This window comes from Microchirus variegatus (assembly GCF_963457635.1).
Source record: "Microchirus variegatus genome assembly, chromosome: 17".
In the NCBI taxonomy this organism is placed as follows: domain Eukaryota; kingdom Metazoa; phylum Chordata; class Actinopteri; order Pleuronectiformes; family Soleidae; genus Microchirus; species Microchirus variegatus.
Window position 1 is genome coordinate 24,493,072 of NC_139818.1, and position 17,668 is coordinate 24,510,739.

The window sequence follows — 17,668 nt, forward strand, 5'->3', positions numbered from 1 at the left end:
ACCTCATCTGTCAGGAACTGAGAACGTTTTGGGCTAAGCTTTGAATTGTATTAAGGTTAGGGTTGAGCATCAGATACGGGCCACAGTAGGTTTTTTATGCACAAATTTGCTCTTGTCACAATTCACTGAATATATACAATATCTTTGTATGAAAACTTTGGGAAAATACTGGTATAGTAGAATAGATAAATGACACAGATTTTTTTCATTTGAAAATGCCGTTTTTCAAATAAAATCGTAATATGAAGGCAGAATGCATGAGGCCCCTAAAAACAGAGAAGAGAAGCTCCTTTATGAAAGTTTGTCTCTTAGCAGCATCTGAAAGTCTGTAAAAAACACTATCTGGCTGGAATGTGATGCAGTGTAATGAAATAAGTTTATTTTTTCTTTTACATCAAAGTGAAATGGATTCTTGCTGCAGCTTTTATAAACTTACAGTCCACCAGAGGCCGTGGGAAGCAATTCTCACCTTATTGGCTCTGTGCTGCTTATGCCATTCTTACACCGACACATGCAAATGTATTCCAACTGTCTGTTGTTATTGTACTTCAAGTCAACAGTCAAGTGCTGCTCACTGTATTATCCTCTCATCTTTGTCTCAAAAACCCACTGCAGTGAAAGATACTGTCGCTTACGTTTATAGTCGAGTGGCTACGTGAATTCAAGTCTACTTTTACGTAACTCGGGTCACAGATGATGGATTAATATGTATCTGCATCACTTTTTCCTTTCATTAGAATCATTCATATAGACTCCCGTTTCGCTCAGTCTTCAAAACTGACTACATTTTTGTTAAAGCCCGAATCCCTAGAAAATTCCACATGGCACACTTCCCTGCCTCTCCCCAATCTCTGTATTCTCTGAAGTGTTGTAAGCTGATGCAACATCAAAGATTTGGAATTTGGAAGACGTTCAACAACAAGAAGCAGCTCTGTGATCTCGCCCAGTTTAGATTTCAGACAGTGTGTGATATTCATGCGTTTGCTTGTAAAGGCATTGATGAAGCCTCGAGTTATTTTGGCTGGTGCGCTCGCTCACATGCAGACTGTGGAATCCAACAGGACAGGTGCAGCTCTCGTGCAGCCAAACGTCTCCCTCCTCCCTCTCTGAGATATCCTCATTCCTCTGGTTTTGGATGCCACATGTCTGTTTTCCTTGCGTTGCATAAGAGAGCTGCACACAGTTCACTGGACCTTCGTTTAAACACAGAAACACTGACTCTGCATGCTGACTACACATACAGTACACACCAGGATGGCTTCATTTTCATTCACAAACACATACATTCTGCTCAGGATGTGTTTGCAGCCCACAGAACTGAAGTTTAAAACCTGTTTGCTCATTCTATTTTTGTTGTAAAACTCTGGACAGACAAAAACAGAGACCTTTTTTTAAAAACAACAACACACTTTCAACCACATTCTCTCCCCAGCCGGTTCTAATTGGCCGGTTAACGCAGTTTCGCCTCATCATTGGTCTAGTTAAAGAAGTCTTTTGTTGTTGTTGTTGAATCTTGATAGTATTACTCTCTGAAGCTAAGCAGAAAAACTATGGAAGCCCAGTTAGGGATGCATGATATTGGACTTTTTGCTGATATCCGATATGATGATAATGATACAGATACTGATATAAATATTCTTTCCTTTGTGTCTAACTGACATTGTTCAATATAAATAAACCAACAATATGAAATAGTAGGAGAAGGCACCAGAATCTCGGTATTTGCCAATATGTTGGCCCGATTATGATGTGATTCTGAGCTTAAAAGCATGTTGTTTTTGTCAGAAAACACATATTGTTTATTGGAATCGTCTCTAAAATGCTGTTTTTGGAAAACATGTCCTCTAGCGTGAACCACCCTGACGTTTACATGTATAAAACCAATATTGCGACGCTGGGAAACGTCGTTCCCCGTCTTCATCAACATTCCTGGGGTATTTTTTGCACCAGTATTACAGACCTGGCACATATACTACAGCAGAGAAACGATCATATAAATTCTGGTTTGATGTGGATAAGAGCCTAGTATGGATGTAGCCTTAATTGCCCTCTCCATAAACCTCTACTTTCGCGGCTTCCACTGCTTCCTCTTCCCCCTGCCTCTTCTCTTTAGTGTCTCCTCTTTTACCCTTCAGTGCTCCAGTGAGTGGCCAACAGAGCTAATGTGTTTGGCCCTGGCAGAGAGAGAAGGCCAAGGAGAGCGAATGAATGAAAGGCAGCGAGGGAAGAATCATCAGAAACACGAGTGAGAGTCTGAGAGAAAGACGGGGCTGTGATGGCAACATGGACTGACTGATGTGAAGAACACAAACAACACTGAGTGAGACAAACCGTTAGAGCCACGCTGATGAATCCGGCCAGATGTTTGCGGCACCAGCTGTGCACATGCAGCCAGGCGTCACCAGGGCTTCTGCCTGCCTTCCCGCCCGCCCACCGTCGCTCCCCAGCTGTCCCCACGCGGTGACGCGGGGAGCGCGGCCCCCGACGGGGACTGAAACCACACAGTTTCTTCCAGAGCGAAACAAACAGGGTTTTACTGAGCCACTGAGCAGCCGAGCCCCCGTTTCCCCCTGCTCACTCGGGGTTTGTGGGCCGGAAAATATGGGTTTATGTTTGCACATATAACGTTTGGCAGCGGGGAGGGCATTCAAAGGCAGTTATGGTGAATGCTATTTGCATGAGTTACTGTTTTAGAGGTGTTAAAAGATACTTTGGCTGAATAATAATATGCCATGCTAAAATTATATTTAACCGTCGGGTGTTACACTTTATAATTCTTTAGCATGCTGGCTTAGCATCGATAATGTATGTTGAGTAACCTTAGATGAGTCATAATCAACATTGGACGATTATTACCTGCATGTTTGTAATCACAAATGTGATAGATCATGTTTTATTAATCGATTTCAGTTGAGTATGAAGTTTTTTTTTTGTTTTTTTTTTCAGCTTCTTAGATGTGAAGAATTTCCAGTTGCTTCATATAACAAAGAAAATGTTAAAAACTGACTAATATTTTCTCTGTGGACAAAACATGGTTTTGGGAAACACATTATCAACATTTTATGGACGAATTTTATGGATTAAACAACTAACGGAACAATTCATCTGATTTTATGGATTAAACAACTAATCTAACAACTGGATCAAACAACTCATCGAACAATTATTCTGATTTTATTGATTAAACAACTAATCACTGATTTGAGGAATTGATTGACATATGTTTATATTATATTTATGATATGTATTATTATATATTATTATGTATTTATATATTGACAAATGGTTTATATTTGTCCTTTACTGAGTTGCACACGGTGATGCGGGTGCTTACCCATTGTGTTAACATGTCATGTTAAATGCACCGTGGCTCTGATGTGATCTAAAGGTACAGTACGTGATGTGAGCGCTGCAGCTTCACAGCTATAAATACCACAACTGGAGCAGCTGAAATACAAAGTGGAATTTCATCAGCTAATTGTCTCAGAGAGAAAGCTTTATTACTTCTGTTTGACAGAACATAGGATTCACCTGTGTATTGAGTTATCCTTACCAGATATAATAACATAATGCCTGTGTCTTATAAGCCGCCGTCTCCACATTTAAACGGGCAAAAATGTTTTATATCTGATAAAGACGGAATAATATCGCTTTATTGCTCCGCGCCGCCGTCGGAGTGGAGCCCGTCTCGCTTTTTCCCATTTGTTGGCATTATACGCTTTTATGGTTGCTGAATTGTCGGCGGCTTGCAATTTCTCAGGACTGTTTCAATTTTACCTCGGCTGTTGAGGCAGGTGAATTGCGGGCGGATGGATAGCAAAATAGAGCCACTCTGAAAAGAACATTGGCTGTTTTTTAAAGGGCTTATTTAAAGTATTAGGAGGTCTGGGAGAGATTGAGCGGGTTTGAAATGGCAAGGCCTTGCAGTTTCACGGGTTCATTATAACAGGCAGTACAACAGGGTGTACTGAAATAAGAGAGGTGAGTGTGTGTGTGTCCTGGGGGCTTTACTCTAAAATGGAAAACCTGCCTGGCTCACTTCCTCCTCCTCACCCCCCTCTTCTTTTGTTATTCCTGCAGCTCATCACAATATGTTATATACAATATGAGATGCGACTTGAAACTGAAATTGAATACTTTAAGACTCCCGTTTTTATTGCTCTAATTTAATCAGCTGGCGGCTTTGCGCCGGCGAGTTTTAAGTTGATAGAGAAAATGGCTCTCTTTGTGCCGCCGGCCCCGCCGTGTATTACTTATTCCTTTTAAGTTCTCTTAAGCAAGGCATTGGCGCGCCGCGCTCAGAGTGGAAAGACACACAATATTTATAATGTACATTTCCTCAAATGTAAGTTTCTGTAACCGCTGCCCTCCCTCAGGCTATCACTGTGTGACAAAAAAAACATAGACTGTCCATTTAAATGGAACAAATTAAACCGTTTGTAGCCTCTGGATTTACCATTTGACCACCGCTTTGTTTTTTGTTCTCTACTATTGGATGATGCCAGCTGTCAATCACACTGGGAACATCATTTACAAAACTGACATTATCTTCTATTGAAGAAGAGCTGAAACTTGTGATTGAGACATTAAAAGGTAACAATGAGAGCAGCAACTAATGATTATTTTCGTAATTGATGAATCATTTGGTCCGTAATATGTCAGAAAATGTCAGAAAAGGTTGATCAGTGTTTGTCAAACCTGGAAATGACTGAGGATTGTCTGGGAAATTCCCCTTCTTTGTTTTCCACTTGCACCCATTTTTTAACTCCTTAAGAGTATTTTGTTCTGAAGGTTACAAAGACACCTTATCTGGATTCACAGCACAGAGATCTGGGAGAACACAGCTGCAGGGAAAGGTTAAAGGTCGCACCAATAGAAACACTCTCCTCAGCTCTGTACACACTTATTTACTGTTGACAGCTCCACTGCAGCAGTTGGAGGTCATTTACACGGCGAAGGACGTTTTGTAGATACAGTGTCAGAGAATAAGTGACTTTTAACGTGGGGAGGGAGGAACGGGGACTCCTCCACTCATCCTTCTGTCCTTGACGCATCATGAATCTATGGTGGCCTTCACATGCCAGAAAGGGTGTCTCTCTTCTTCGTGTCATTAGCTTCCACTTCTGTGGATAGGATGTTCATTCAGGCTGCTGTAGCAACGTGGCGACACTTACACACTTGAATCTTAAAGGTCTAAAATTGAATAAAAAACATATTTTATTACCTCTGTTGTAACCCACGACCACCTTTTCTTTTCTCCCAGACTTTGACTTCAGCGTGCCGGGCTCCATGAAGCTCCACAATCTCATCTCCAAGCTGAAGAAGTGGATCAAGATCCTGGAGGCGAAAACCAAGCAGCTGCCCAAGTTCTTCCTCATCGAGGAGAAATGCCGCTTCCTCAGCAACTTCTCGGCGCAGACGGCTGAGGTGGAGATCCCCGGGGAGTTCCTCATGCCCAAACCTACGCACTACTACATCAAGATTGCAAGGTACAGGACTTTTCTTTTCTTTTTTTCTGACGGGGGAAACCTCGGGCTGGAAAAGCAAAAGGATGAATTAACATCAGCCGTGAGCCAAAGAAATGTTGTGCTCCGTCAAGCACATATTACATTTAAATGTCCTCGTTTATTCCACTAATACTGTATTAAATAGCAGATTAAGTATAGGTAAAATACATCTCCTGTCCCGGTGAGACTGAAATCCCCTGTGACGTATTCCAATCTTACATTATTTAAGAGTTATCGTTCATTTTCAGTCAGGAAAATATAAACTTCCCACTATAAAGGGCTCCATAGAAGCCCCGAGTCTCTTTATGGCTTTGTACCCGTTGTATCATTTCCTCCCACACTGTTTTATTACTTCACTTCTGTCTCTCTGTGCCTCTCTTCTCTCAGGTTCATGCCCAGAGTGGAAATTGTCCAGAAACACAATACAGCGGCGCGGCGGCTCTATATCCGCGGCCACAACGGCAAGATCTACCCGTACCTGGTGATGAACGACGCCTGTCTGACCGAGTCACGCCGTGAGGAGAGGGTCCTGCAGCTCCTGCGTCTCCTCAATCCCTGTCTGGAGAAGAGGAAGGAGACCACCAAGAGGCACCTCTTCTTCACTGGTAGGGATTAGAAAAATGGATTAGACAATTGGGTTTGGGGCTGAAATTTCTTCCAAGAGGTGGCTTAAAATCTCTCTTTTGTGTTCAGCATCTATCCATTTTCCTGTCTATGATTCAAGGAATCTGTCATATCTACTAGGGGTGGGAATCTCTTACTAGCTCATGATTCGATTCAAATTTTTGGGGCTATGATGACAAATGGAGACATTAAACGACGTTAACGCACGATACATTTCCATGACGCCCGAACGGGAAAAGACACGCGTGACGTCACGTTTGCGTGACTCCCGATTGTTAAAACGAGTCTTTAAAGTAACGCTATACTTTAAAAACAGAGGCACACATACTCAGTACGCAGGTACGCTTCTTATTTGTAGAGCTGCTCTTTTCGTTTAATACACAGATCGCTCCAGTTCGCCTGAGGGGCGCTAACAGCGCTAAAGGAGCCAACTGGTAAACAGTGCCTGTACTCAAGTGCCACGGCACATAAACATGACACCTGTCAGCACCGATAACGCCATGTTTACGTGACTCCCGTTAAAATGAGTCTCTAAAGTAACGGTATACTTTAAAAACAGAGGCACACATACGCAGTACACAGGTACGCTAGTTATTTGTAGCGCAGCTCTTTTCCTTTAATAAACAGACCGCTTGAGTTCCACTGTCGGGGCGCTAATGGCGCCAAAGGAGCTAACGCAGCTAACTGGTAAACGGTGCCTAGGCTCCGATGCTGTGGCACGTAAACATGACGCCGGTGACCGCCGTTAACGCCGTGGGACATTTTATATCGTTTCTGAATCGTAGTAAATGAGAATCGTGATTCTTAGGTGAATGTTTTTTTGGGCACACCCCTAATATCTATTAGTGACCATTCAAACACACCAGAAACACACAAAAGAAACCCACAAACAATGTCTGATGCGCCGATTTTGTCCTGCTACCCGACTGAGAATCGTATCAGCTCATCCAGATTATTTCTTTTATTGTGTGTGTGTGTGTTAGTATAGAGAGAACAGTTGGTGCTGACCATCTACTTTCATTTCCCTCCTTAGTTTCTATCTCCACTCACACACCGCAGACAATTCCAATTCACTTTCAAGCCTTATTTCCTCTCTGTAGTCATCCCCCTGTGGTTTGCCTCCACCCAGATGTTTGCACACTCTCCATTTATGCACTTGATTGGTTTGTTTAAGGGGAAATATGGAAGGGGAATTCAACAGTCCCTTTCAACCAATTTCCTCCCAACTGGAATGGCTGCTATTGATGCGACTCGGCGTGTGCCAGTGTATGTAAATGTTTAGACTGCTTTCTCTGGACAAACCACCAGCAGCCTTTTACCTTCTTTAACCTTGGCTGGTGTAGAGCGATGGCATGTCTCCACCGCTCCCAACATAAAATGTTTACACTCTGTGTAGTAAATGCAGCCAAATGTTTACACCTTCTGTGTCACTGACTTTATTTCCTCCATCCCTCTCCCACCTCTTCATTTCTGGCTTCTCCCACCTGCTTCCTGACGATCTCCAGTTCCCAGAGTGGTGGCGGTGTCGCCGCAGATGCGACTGGTGGAGGACAACCCTTCCTCTCTGTCGCTGGTGGAAATCTACAAGCAGCGATGCGCCAAGAAGGGCATCGAGCACGACAACCCAATCTCCAGATACTACGATCGCCTGGCCACCGTGCAGGCTCGGGGCACGCAGGCCAGCCACCAGGTACGCTCAATCATGGTGACAAATCCCACTAAAGATCGCTTTTATCTTTATTTTTACTATCAGTTAAAAAGGAAAGGCCAAACACGGCCTGTAGCTGGATGTAAATGTTATATTTTTCTTCTATCGCAGCAGCATCTCTGCCTGCTCTGTAATGGATGTCATTTTTATGACGGTTCAACACGGAGGAAAAATATTGTCTCCCATAAAGAGTCTTTGTCTTTGCACTCTGGTTGTTCCTGTGTCATATTTACTGTTGATACTGTAGATAGCACAGGAGTTATGTGCTCTGGGGTGGTATACTTTTGGCCTCTGGAAATAAGCAAATCCAACAGTTATGGTGAACCAGAGAGACTGAATCATATTTAATTACAGCTGTTTGCAGTCGTGTGTTTGCTTGGAGAATGTGAATGTGAAGGCAAAATAATATCTCTGAACCAACTATGTGTTGTAAAATAATGTGTATTTGTGAGCACGGAGGCTGTCTTTATTTATTCAGACTCCTGATCTTGAAGAACGGGGTCAACACAAACGCTCAAAATGTAGTTTTGACCTTGGACGTCATCCTCCGGGTGCAAAAATGTCAATAAAATATCAATATCTCAACCACAGCTGTATAAATAACTCTATCTTCACGACTAAAGGTCAACTCGTATAGATTTTTTCTAGGGTCGATGCTGATTTTTAGAAGTCGGTGCAGCTTATGGTTATTGATAATTGATGCTTTAATAATAACGAATATTACAAACAAGTGCTTCATGAACCAGTCAATGAACAGCACTAATGGTTGGTCTCTTCAATCAGTATAAGAATAATGTACGAACTAGAGCTGATTAATCGATTACTCATGGATTACTATCAGACTCAATCAACTATTTTGATAATCGATGAATCTTTGAAGCTTTTTTTCATGATTAAAGCGAGATTTCTGATTGTTTTAGCTCCTTGTATGTGAATATTTTCTTAGTTTCTTTGCTCCACATAACAAAGAAATCATTAAAACTCAATCATTCCAGAATCAAACCATCGTCATTTCCAGGTTTGACAAATTCTGGTCAATGTTTTTTCACATTTTCTGACACTTTATGGACCAAACGACTCATCGATATTAAATGCATAAAACGGGTCATGTACTTTGTAATGACGTCTTGTTCCTGTCGACGTCCAGGTGCTGCGAGACATCCTGAAGGAGGTGCAGGGGAACATGGTTCCGCGCAGCATGCTGAAGGAGTGGGCCCTGCACACTTTCCCCAACGCCACCGATTACTGGACCTTCAGGAAGATGTTCACCATCCAGCTGGCTCTGATCGGCCTGGCCGAGTTCATGCTCCACCTCAACAGGCTCAACCCAGAGATGCTGCAGATAGCGCAGGTAAGACCGGTCGTCGCGTTTGGACTCTCTCGCTCGTCAAGGGGACGAGTGGGGATGCGACGGCGGGCTAATTTAACAGATACGCGCACACTCTCTCACAGATGCATTAAAAGATCACCGTTACTGCGTATCTGTGCGTATGAATTACCATCATCCCCCTGTGACATTCACCTGTCAGTCAGCCGCTCGCTGTCAACGCCAGGGATGTTTTGACAGAACGTTATATTCAGTCGCTCGGCTCTACAGCTATCAAAGACGTTTCAATTTAAACACTGTGTGTGTGTGTGTATGTGTATCCGTCTGGTGCTCAGTGTCCACAGACAGCTATCCTAAAGTCATTATTAAAGATGATTGTGTCAGTCGGCCACCCCTCCCTTCTGATCCTAATCTGCCTTTGCTGACAGGCGTTCCTCCGGGCAGCTGAGCGCTAGTATTAACTCCCCCCCCCCCTTTTTCTGCCTGTTCCACTCCGCAGATCCCATTAGACACAGGGGGGATTATGGTGTGGAGAGTACACACACACACACACAGAGAGAGAGAGAGCAAGGGCAGGATGTCAAAGCGATAGCCCCCATCCTGGCCTTTAATAGAGACCTTATATTCCTTTAAGTTGGCTCTGATGGTGCTGACGAGTGATGCATCAGCTGTCCTCACAAGCAGATGTGACAAAAGTACTCACATTCTTTGCTTTGGCAGAAGAAAACTGGTTTAAAAAGTCCTGATTCAGCTTCTTTACATAAAGAAGTAAGAAGTTAAAATGCATTTTTAACTTCAGTGATGCACAATACCAGCGTTAAAGACTAAGCAAACAGTCATGGATCTTCATTTATCACTAGCCTACAGTGTTAGGAATGTCCTGCTTCACCAAATCACCAAAAGTGCGTGAAAAGCACAACTAATCAATAACCTGAGCCTGTTTTGAGCAAAAAATCCATTAAAATACTGGTACATAGTGGCCCAAATCAAAAAAATAAACCCCAAATATGATGTAAATGTATGTTTTTCCTCAGCATCAGCACAAAGTGTCTTATTAACTCCAAAGATGTTCGGAATTCAAGGTTGTGGTTTCAGTAGCAGACGCATTAAAGTGATATGGAGGCGTCTCGCGCTCTCTCGCGCGCTCTCAGGGAGGTAAAACAAGTCGTCATAAAAATAAACACTCAGGGAAGTAGAGATGCGTGAAAAATCTACTCAAGTACAGTAACAAGGTTTTTTGTGCTGCTCCACGAGACATTGGCATCATCTCCAGAGAATCACTTCTCCGCGTGGAGCCACTTTCTCTATCAGCTCTTGTTATCTTTGACACTTGCTCCTGAAAATAAATCACGCACACACACACACACACACACACACAGTCTCTCTCGTCATTTTCTCACAGTCAAGTTCACGGCCTCGAGCCACTGCGTGTCACACACTAATGACTTCGAAGTCACAAGCAAGCCCTTAAAATGAAGCCGCGGCGGCAGGAACCTGCTCCGTCTGGTCGTTTCGGGTCAGTCTGAGTGTATCGCAGCCTCCTGGGGGGTCGCTGGTGTCTCAACCCACTGCCTCACAGCTCTGCACTGAGGCCTGTGGGAGCAAATGACTGTAGGGGAGAGAGGAGGAGGAGGAGGGGAGGAAGAAGAAGGAGCTGGAATGAAATGCACTGCTATAAAGCTGTCAGAGCCACTCACCTTTTCATATAAGAGAGCTTATCTTGGCTGGACTGGCTGCTTATATCGCCGCCCTCTCGCACATAAATGCAGGCTTAAAGATGAAAACTGGCCTGTATATATTTAAGTCAGCGGGGAGCGACTGAGCTGAGGAGGAGGATTATAGATGTTCTGCCGTTGATAGTTTGACGTGTTACTGTGTCGGGGGGGGGGGGGGGGGGCGAGCAGATCAATAACAGCAGCCATTTTGTACTGTAGGACAGGGCTTTGTTCTGTGACCTGGCATATATTTCAAAAACAACCACAGAGAGGAATATCTATTAAGATTCAGCTGTTTATTTTTGTTTATAGTCAGCTGGGATTGGCACCAGCACCCCCGTGACCCTCCCGTCATTGGAAAGATAAAGCGGTAGACGATGAATGAATGAGTATATAGTCAATGAACACAAAGAAAAACAATTAGAAGAAGCCTAAAAGCCATAGAAACTAGTGCTGTGCAATAGGTTAACGCACGTTAATGCCGCAACACCGGAGTCCAGGCACCGTTTACCAGTTAGCTCCGTTAGCTCCTTTTAGCGCCGTTAGCGCCTACAGTGGGACTGGAGCGGTCTGTTTATTAAAGGAAAAGAGCAGCGTACCTGTGTACTGTGTATGTGTGCCTCTGTTTTTAAAGTTAACCGTTACTTTAGAGACTCATTTTAACAATCCAGAGTCACGTAAACATGACGTCACAAGCGTCTTTTTCCGGTCAGTCGTCATGGAAACGCGTTGTGCGTTAACGTTTGACAGCACTAATAAAAGCAAAAGAAGAAGCCCCTTAACTTGTAAGAATAACTCTTAAATCTCCACTCACACACACACACACACCTTTAACGTACTCTCTTCTGTGTTTTTTTTTAAGGACACGGGGAAACTCAACGTCTCCTACTTCCGCTTCGACATCAACGACGCCACGGGCGACCTGGACGCTAACCGGCCCGTGCCGTTCCGCCTGACTCCAAACATCTCCGAGTTCCTGACCACCATCGGCGTCTCCGGCCCGCTCACGGCGTCCATGATCGCTGTGGCGCGATGCTTCGCTCAGCCCAACTTTAAGGTAAGTCGTCGAGAAGGGTTTTTATGTACGCTGCATGTCAGAATAAGGAGCTTTAAAGATTAACGTAATGTGATCAAGACGGACGGTCAAACTCATGATGTGAACAGTGCTGAACTCTCAACTTTTAAGTCTGAAATTTACGAAGAATTTCACTTCTATTTTTGCTCATTTTATCTTAAATAAGTCTTCCTTTACAGCCTGAGCAAAGTTAAAACATTTAAGGGATATTTAGGATTTTTGGATCATATTGGACGTTTTTTTCATTTACCAATGTCAAATTCAGTGATTTTGATCAATATTGATACTGAATATAATTTATTAAGAAGATATGTCTGTTAATTTTGGTGATATGCGATGCAGCTAAGGTTTATGGAGTTTATTACAAATGCAATATTGCTATATCTCTGTCAGATCACAAATAAATCCCTCATGGGAAATAAAAGTTTTAACTATTGTTTGGGCCACTGAGTGTCTAGTTTGATCAGTGAGGGGCTGAATAAGTGAGATAAAGTCCAACTTTTTGAAAAAAGTCATGGAATTAATTAAATTGATGATGATATTTCACATAATTTCAAAATAAAAGTGTTTGTTTTGATATGGAATGATAGAAAGTTCACATTATAAACTTTTTTATGATACAAAACAAATCCATTATTCAACAAAACAGATAAATAACTCGATATAAGTTGATAGGAAGTCATTTTAGCTTCAGCCGTTATTTATGTACAAAATAAAATACGTGTAAGAAACTCTGCAGATATTGTTTAGCACTCTAACGTGAGTTTATCTGAGGCAAATGAGAACTTTGAACAGAAGAGTGTGAGTGTTTTTTTAGAGTGAGTCTGCAGCAGCAGGGCAGTAATAACACGCGTGTGCTGTGTCGTCTATGTAAAGCTCTGACTTCAGCGTTTAAATGTGATGCTCGGGGAACCAGAGAAGTGCTTCAAATGCAAATAAACAAAGCACTTTCGGTTTGGCGTTTCTGGCGGTTTGAAGGAAACGGATGTTTCCAGGGAACACAACAAAACACACGTAACAATCATCCACTCAAATATAGTGGAGCTTTAAACCACCAAAACAATCAAGTGCCTGGTGAAACCATATAAACACTTGGGTTAAAGACTGAGGAGCAGCGTGAAGCTCGCTGGACGATGATGATGATGATGTTTTTCACTTCTCTATCACCGTAATGAGCTCTTGAAGAGTTTCCCTGAGGACGGAGACTGGCACGTATTTAACTAACACGTCTGTTTTATGTTTCTGATGGAAAAAGAACTCCTCGTAAACCTTTTATCACGTTCCACTGATTTTATTCTCATGACGGACGTTCATAACAAAGCCCAGGAGATCGCCAACCCACCGTGTGTGTGTGTGTGTGTGTGTGTGTGTATAAATAAATACACATCTATCTCAGCTCGTGGTCGCTTCAGTTCGGTTTGGCTCGACGGTGAAGTCAGTTTTAAGATGGATATTCCACACACACACACACTGACCATGCAGCAGCATTTTTCAAACCGACTTCACTGTGGTCTCAATGAGACGCAATCGAAGGAAAATTTAGCATTTGTGTCTCGGCCAAACCGACAACGGCGTTCCGTGCAGACGACATCAGACTCTGTTGTCGGAGCGTGATTCTACTCTTGAAAACAACAACAGCTACGAGATGCATTCAAGGAACCACGTATATTTTATGACCTTGTTGTTCAGTTTTGTATATTTTTACTGCATCATTGATGACATTATTGTCAAATTTAGTGGTGTTGCAGCAGGATATTAGCCAATTAATTTCTTATTTTGTATATTTCTTTCTATTTTCATCCTTTCAATATCCACCCTTTAATATAATGTAACCATGTATGTTTGTTCTGTTGAGATTTGTCGCGATTTGGGCTCGACTCGAGCTGAAACTAATGATTATTTTCTCAATGTGTTGAAAAGTGTTGATCAGTCTTTCCCAAACCTCAAAATTATGTTCTCGAACGTCTCGTTTTATCCACAAACCAACATTTTTTCAGATTTAATGATTTCTTTGTCAAATGGAGCAAAGAAACCAGAAAATATTCACATAATTATAAGAAGCTGAAACACCAGAAAGTTTGTAATCAATGATCAAAAATTGTTGACGATATAGTCCCAAAACAACAACAGCTATGAGATGTATTCAAGGAACCACGTACATTTTATGACCGTGTTGTTCAGTTTTGTATGTTTTTACTGTATCATTGATGACATTATTGTCATATAGTTATATCATCCTTTAAAAATGAAACCTTTAATATAATCTGCTTAAAATAAGCGTATAATCAATGATCAAAAATAGTTGACAATACAATCTAGTAATGGATTAATAATCCAATAATCGTTGCAGCCCTAGACCCAACTTTTTGTGTAATTTGTGAACCACAAAAACAATAGAAGGACAATCGCTTATCCATGTGCAGAACGTGCTGCAAATCAGTAAAAGTGGACGCCATCATGGAGGAAGTTGTCCTCCCTTCGTAAGCCGTGTCACCACATTTGGTCCTTGAATTTGAGAGCAGTGGGTCCTGGAAAGTCCTTGAATTTGATGTCGACAATGTGTGGAAACCCTGTGACGTAAAATCCACCGTTAATCCTTAAACGTTAAACCTCAAACATCGCGTTCTCTCCTCTGTGTCCGACAGGTCGACGGCATCCTGAAGGCCGTGCTCCGCGACGAGATCATCGCGTGGCACAAGAAGACCCAGGAGGACACGTCCATGCCGCTGTCGCCCGCCGGCCAGCCGGAGAACATGGACTCGCAGCAGCTGGTGTCGCTGGTGCAGAAGGCCGTGACGGCCATCATGACCCGCCTCCACAACCTGGCTCAGTTTGAGGGAGGGGAGAGTAAAGTCAACACTCTGGTGGCTGCCGCCAACAGTCTGGACAATCTGTGCCGCATGGACCCGGCCTGGCACCCGTGGCTCTGAGACACACCAGAGGACAGAGACATGAGGTCAGAGACATGAGGACAGAGACATGAGGACAGAGACCAGAGGACAGAGACCAGAGGACAGAGGACAGAGACATGAGGTGTTTCTGTTTACTTCTGACAGAAGCTGTCACTGTAACACATGACCGACTGGAGGAATCAAAGTGAAACAGTCTCTTCCTACTCCAACTTCTATTTATTTTTATAACTAAATGTAAAGACAGACCTGTGTATGTGTGTAGAGGTGTGTGTGTGTGTGTGTGTATATGTGTGTGTGTCTGTGCTGCCACGAACACTCACTGGAATAGGAATCATCATGAGCCGTTCAGTTTGACTTTTTTCTTCTGGGAATTTTAACTGAAAGCGACCCACAAATTTGTATTTTTTTATTTAAAAGAGAAAACCATGTCCATGCTTCTTCTTCTTCTTCTTCTTCTCCTCCTCCTAATTTTTTTTGTCCCCGTCAGATGAGGAAGACACTTGTCCTTGGATATAATAATGAATGACGCAGATGAACTGAAAAATGACGGCTCCAAACAAACGCTGATTAACATGACTATTGTTTTTGTTTTTCCTCGTCGTTTTGTCATCAGCTGTAACTGCTCACATGCTAATAGCATTCCCAGGCTGACTGTGGATGTGTGTGTGCATGTGTGTGTGTGTGTGTACCTTTTCCTTTTTTAAAAGGTACGAAGCCTTTTTCCAACACAGTTTTTGACCTCCTGCCTTGTAAATAAGCATTTTGTTTTAATAAAATGCTTTTTTATATAATACACAACATTGTTTTCCTGCAGTCTGAGTATATATATATATATATATATATATATATATATATGCGCGTGTGCATGTACACACACGGGGACTTAAAGCAATTAATCTAAAGAATGAGTTTCCAGTCTCCTCTGCGCTCATAATTACCATCAAGAAAAACACTCTCGCTGCGTTCCTTTGTCCTTTTTTTTATCCAGGTTTTTAAAACGGCCATAACGGTAATAATAATAATCAGTAATTCCCATCTGAGTTTGTGCGTTTCCTGCGTTAGTTTCCTGCGTCAGTGTCACAGTCATAATCGCCCTGAAGGACACACTCCTGGATATTATTACTGCAGTAATAACTCACTGTTCACGCTGAGAAAACTCTCCTCTCCTGACGTTTACCAAAACTCAGCAGATGTTTATAGAGAAATGTTTTATTTATACTTCTTTTTTTATTATGATTACATTTTGCCTTTTTTTCGGTAACTTTTGCTGATGAACGGCGTGCTCAGATCAGAGGGAACAGCTTGAGTGACCTACAACAAACTTTGTTCCTTAATTTATTAATTTAGCTGTGTAGTCTTGTTAATTGTACCATTAGGAAAACTTTTAAAGTTAAGTTAAATGTCTCTGAATTGTTAAAAATCAAACCACTTTTGTACAGGAGCGACATTTTCACCCTTTTTGCCACAGTTTAACAACATCATACTGTAAACGAACAAACACAGAGCTGGTTTAACCACAGTCGTGGTTATATTATATCGTGACTTAAATATTGTGATAATGTCGTATACAGACCGACTTGCATATCATGATATCGCATGTTGACTCACTAAATTATCGTGACAATATTGCATACGGACTGACTTAAATACTGTGATACTATTACATTGTGACTTAATATCATGATACCCAAGAAACGTCTCCCATGACCCATCTGTGGGTCCTGACCCAGTGTTTGAGAACCACCACATCAGCCCAGAGACCATGGAGTTCGGTTGCATCATCTGCAGTGTTCTTGTATTAAATAATCAAGTAAATGTTAAAACAAGTTTAAACTGAGGAGGAAAAAGTGAATAGTACAGTGTGTGTTGAGAGTCAGTGTGGTGGAGGAGCAGCAGTAACAGTAACGTGGTGGTGGTTCCCTCTGTTTGATTAATGTGAGCCCCTGGATCACCAAGTGGGCCGTCCTCACTTGACTTATACGCACTGTCAGACGCCAGCGCCTGAGCTCGTAAACAAAGGTTATATCTCTGTTTCACACACACACACACACACACACACACACACACACAGTCAGCCTCTCCACATGTTTACTCATTTCAAGTCATTCACAGACACTTTTTGTTTTTGGGACTAAAGTCAGCTCACTGTCAAAGTGCATCAGGGCAAATTAATAATTTTCTGAAATTCAAAAATTCCTGAAAATTATTCCTTAAGAGATTTGCAAATATTTTCAACAGATCCTTGTTCAGGGTGATGCCGACTATTATGATGGTAAATTTCAAGTCTTTCCGAGATACTTTTTGTTTTCGAGAAGAAAGTCAGCTCACTGTCAAAGTGCATCAGGGCAAATCGATCATTTCAAGAATTTCAAAAATTCATTAAAATTATTCCTTAAGAGGTTTTCAAATATTTTCAACAGATCCTTGTTCAGGGCGATGTCGACTATTATGATGGTAAATTTCAAGTAATTCCGAGATACTTTTTGTTTTTTTGAAGAAAGTCAGCTCACTGTCAAAGTGCATCAGAGCAAATGGATCATTTCAAGATTTTCAAAAATTCATTAAAAATATTCTTTAAGAGATTTGCAAATATTTTCAACAGATCCTTGTTCAGGGCGATGTCGACTATTATGATGGTAAATTTCAAGTCATTCCGAGATACTTTTTTTTTTTTTGAAGAAACTCAGCTCACTGTCAAAGTGCATCAGGCCAAATGGATAATTTCAAGAATTTCAAAAATTCATTAAAATTATTTCTTAAGAGATTTGCAAATATTTTCAACAGATCCTTGTTCAGGGCG

The 17,668-nt window shown here is 42.0% G+C and overlaps 1 protein-coding gene across 3 annotated transcripts in view; it reads left to right on the forward strand.

Annotated features, from left to right (window-relative positions):
• Positions 1-14,886, forward strand: part of trrap (transformation/transcription domain-associated protein) — a gene marked incomplete at both ends in the record, with an annotated part of 96,921 nt that extends 82,035 nt beyond the window's left edge. For all 3 annotated transcript variants that reach the window (XM_083903468.1, XM_083903469.1, XM_083903470.1), the window contains 6 exons: positions 5,264-5,489; positions 5,895-6,112; positions 7,637-7,821; positions 8,987-9,190; positions 11,744-11,938; positions 14,602-14,886. In XM_083903468.1, coding sequence (XP_083759594.1) covers positions 5,264-5,489; positions 5,895-6,112; positions 7,637-7,821; positions 8,987-9,190; positions 11,744-11,938; positions 14,602-14,886 — 1,313 coding nt within the window. The remainder of the gene's footprint in view (positions 1-5,263; positions 5,490-5,894; positions 6,113-7,636; positions 7,822-8,986; positions 9,191-11,743; positions 11,939-14,601) is intronic.
• Positions 14,887-17,668: the final 2,782 nt, after the last annotated feature.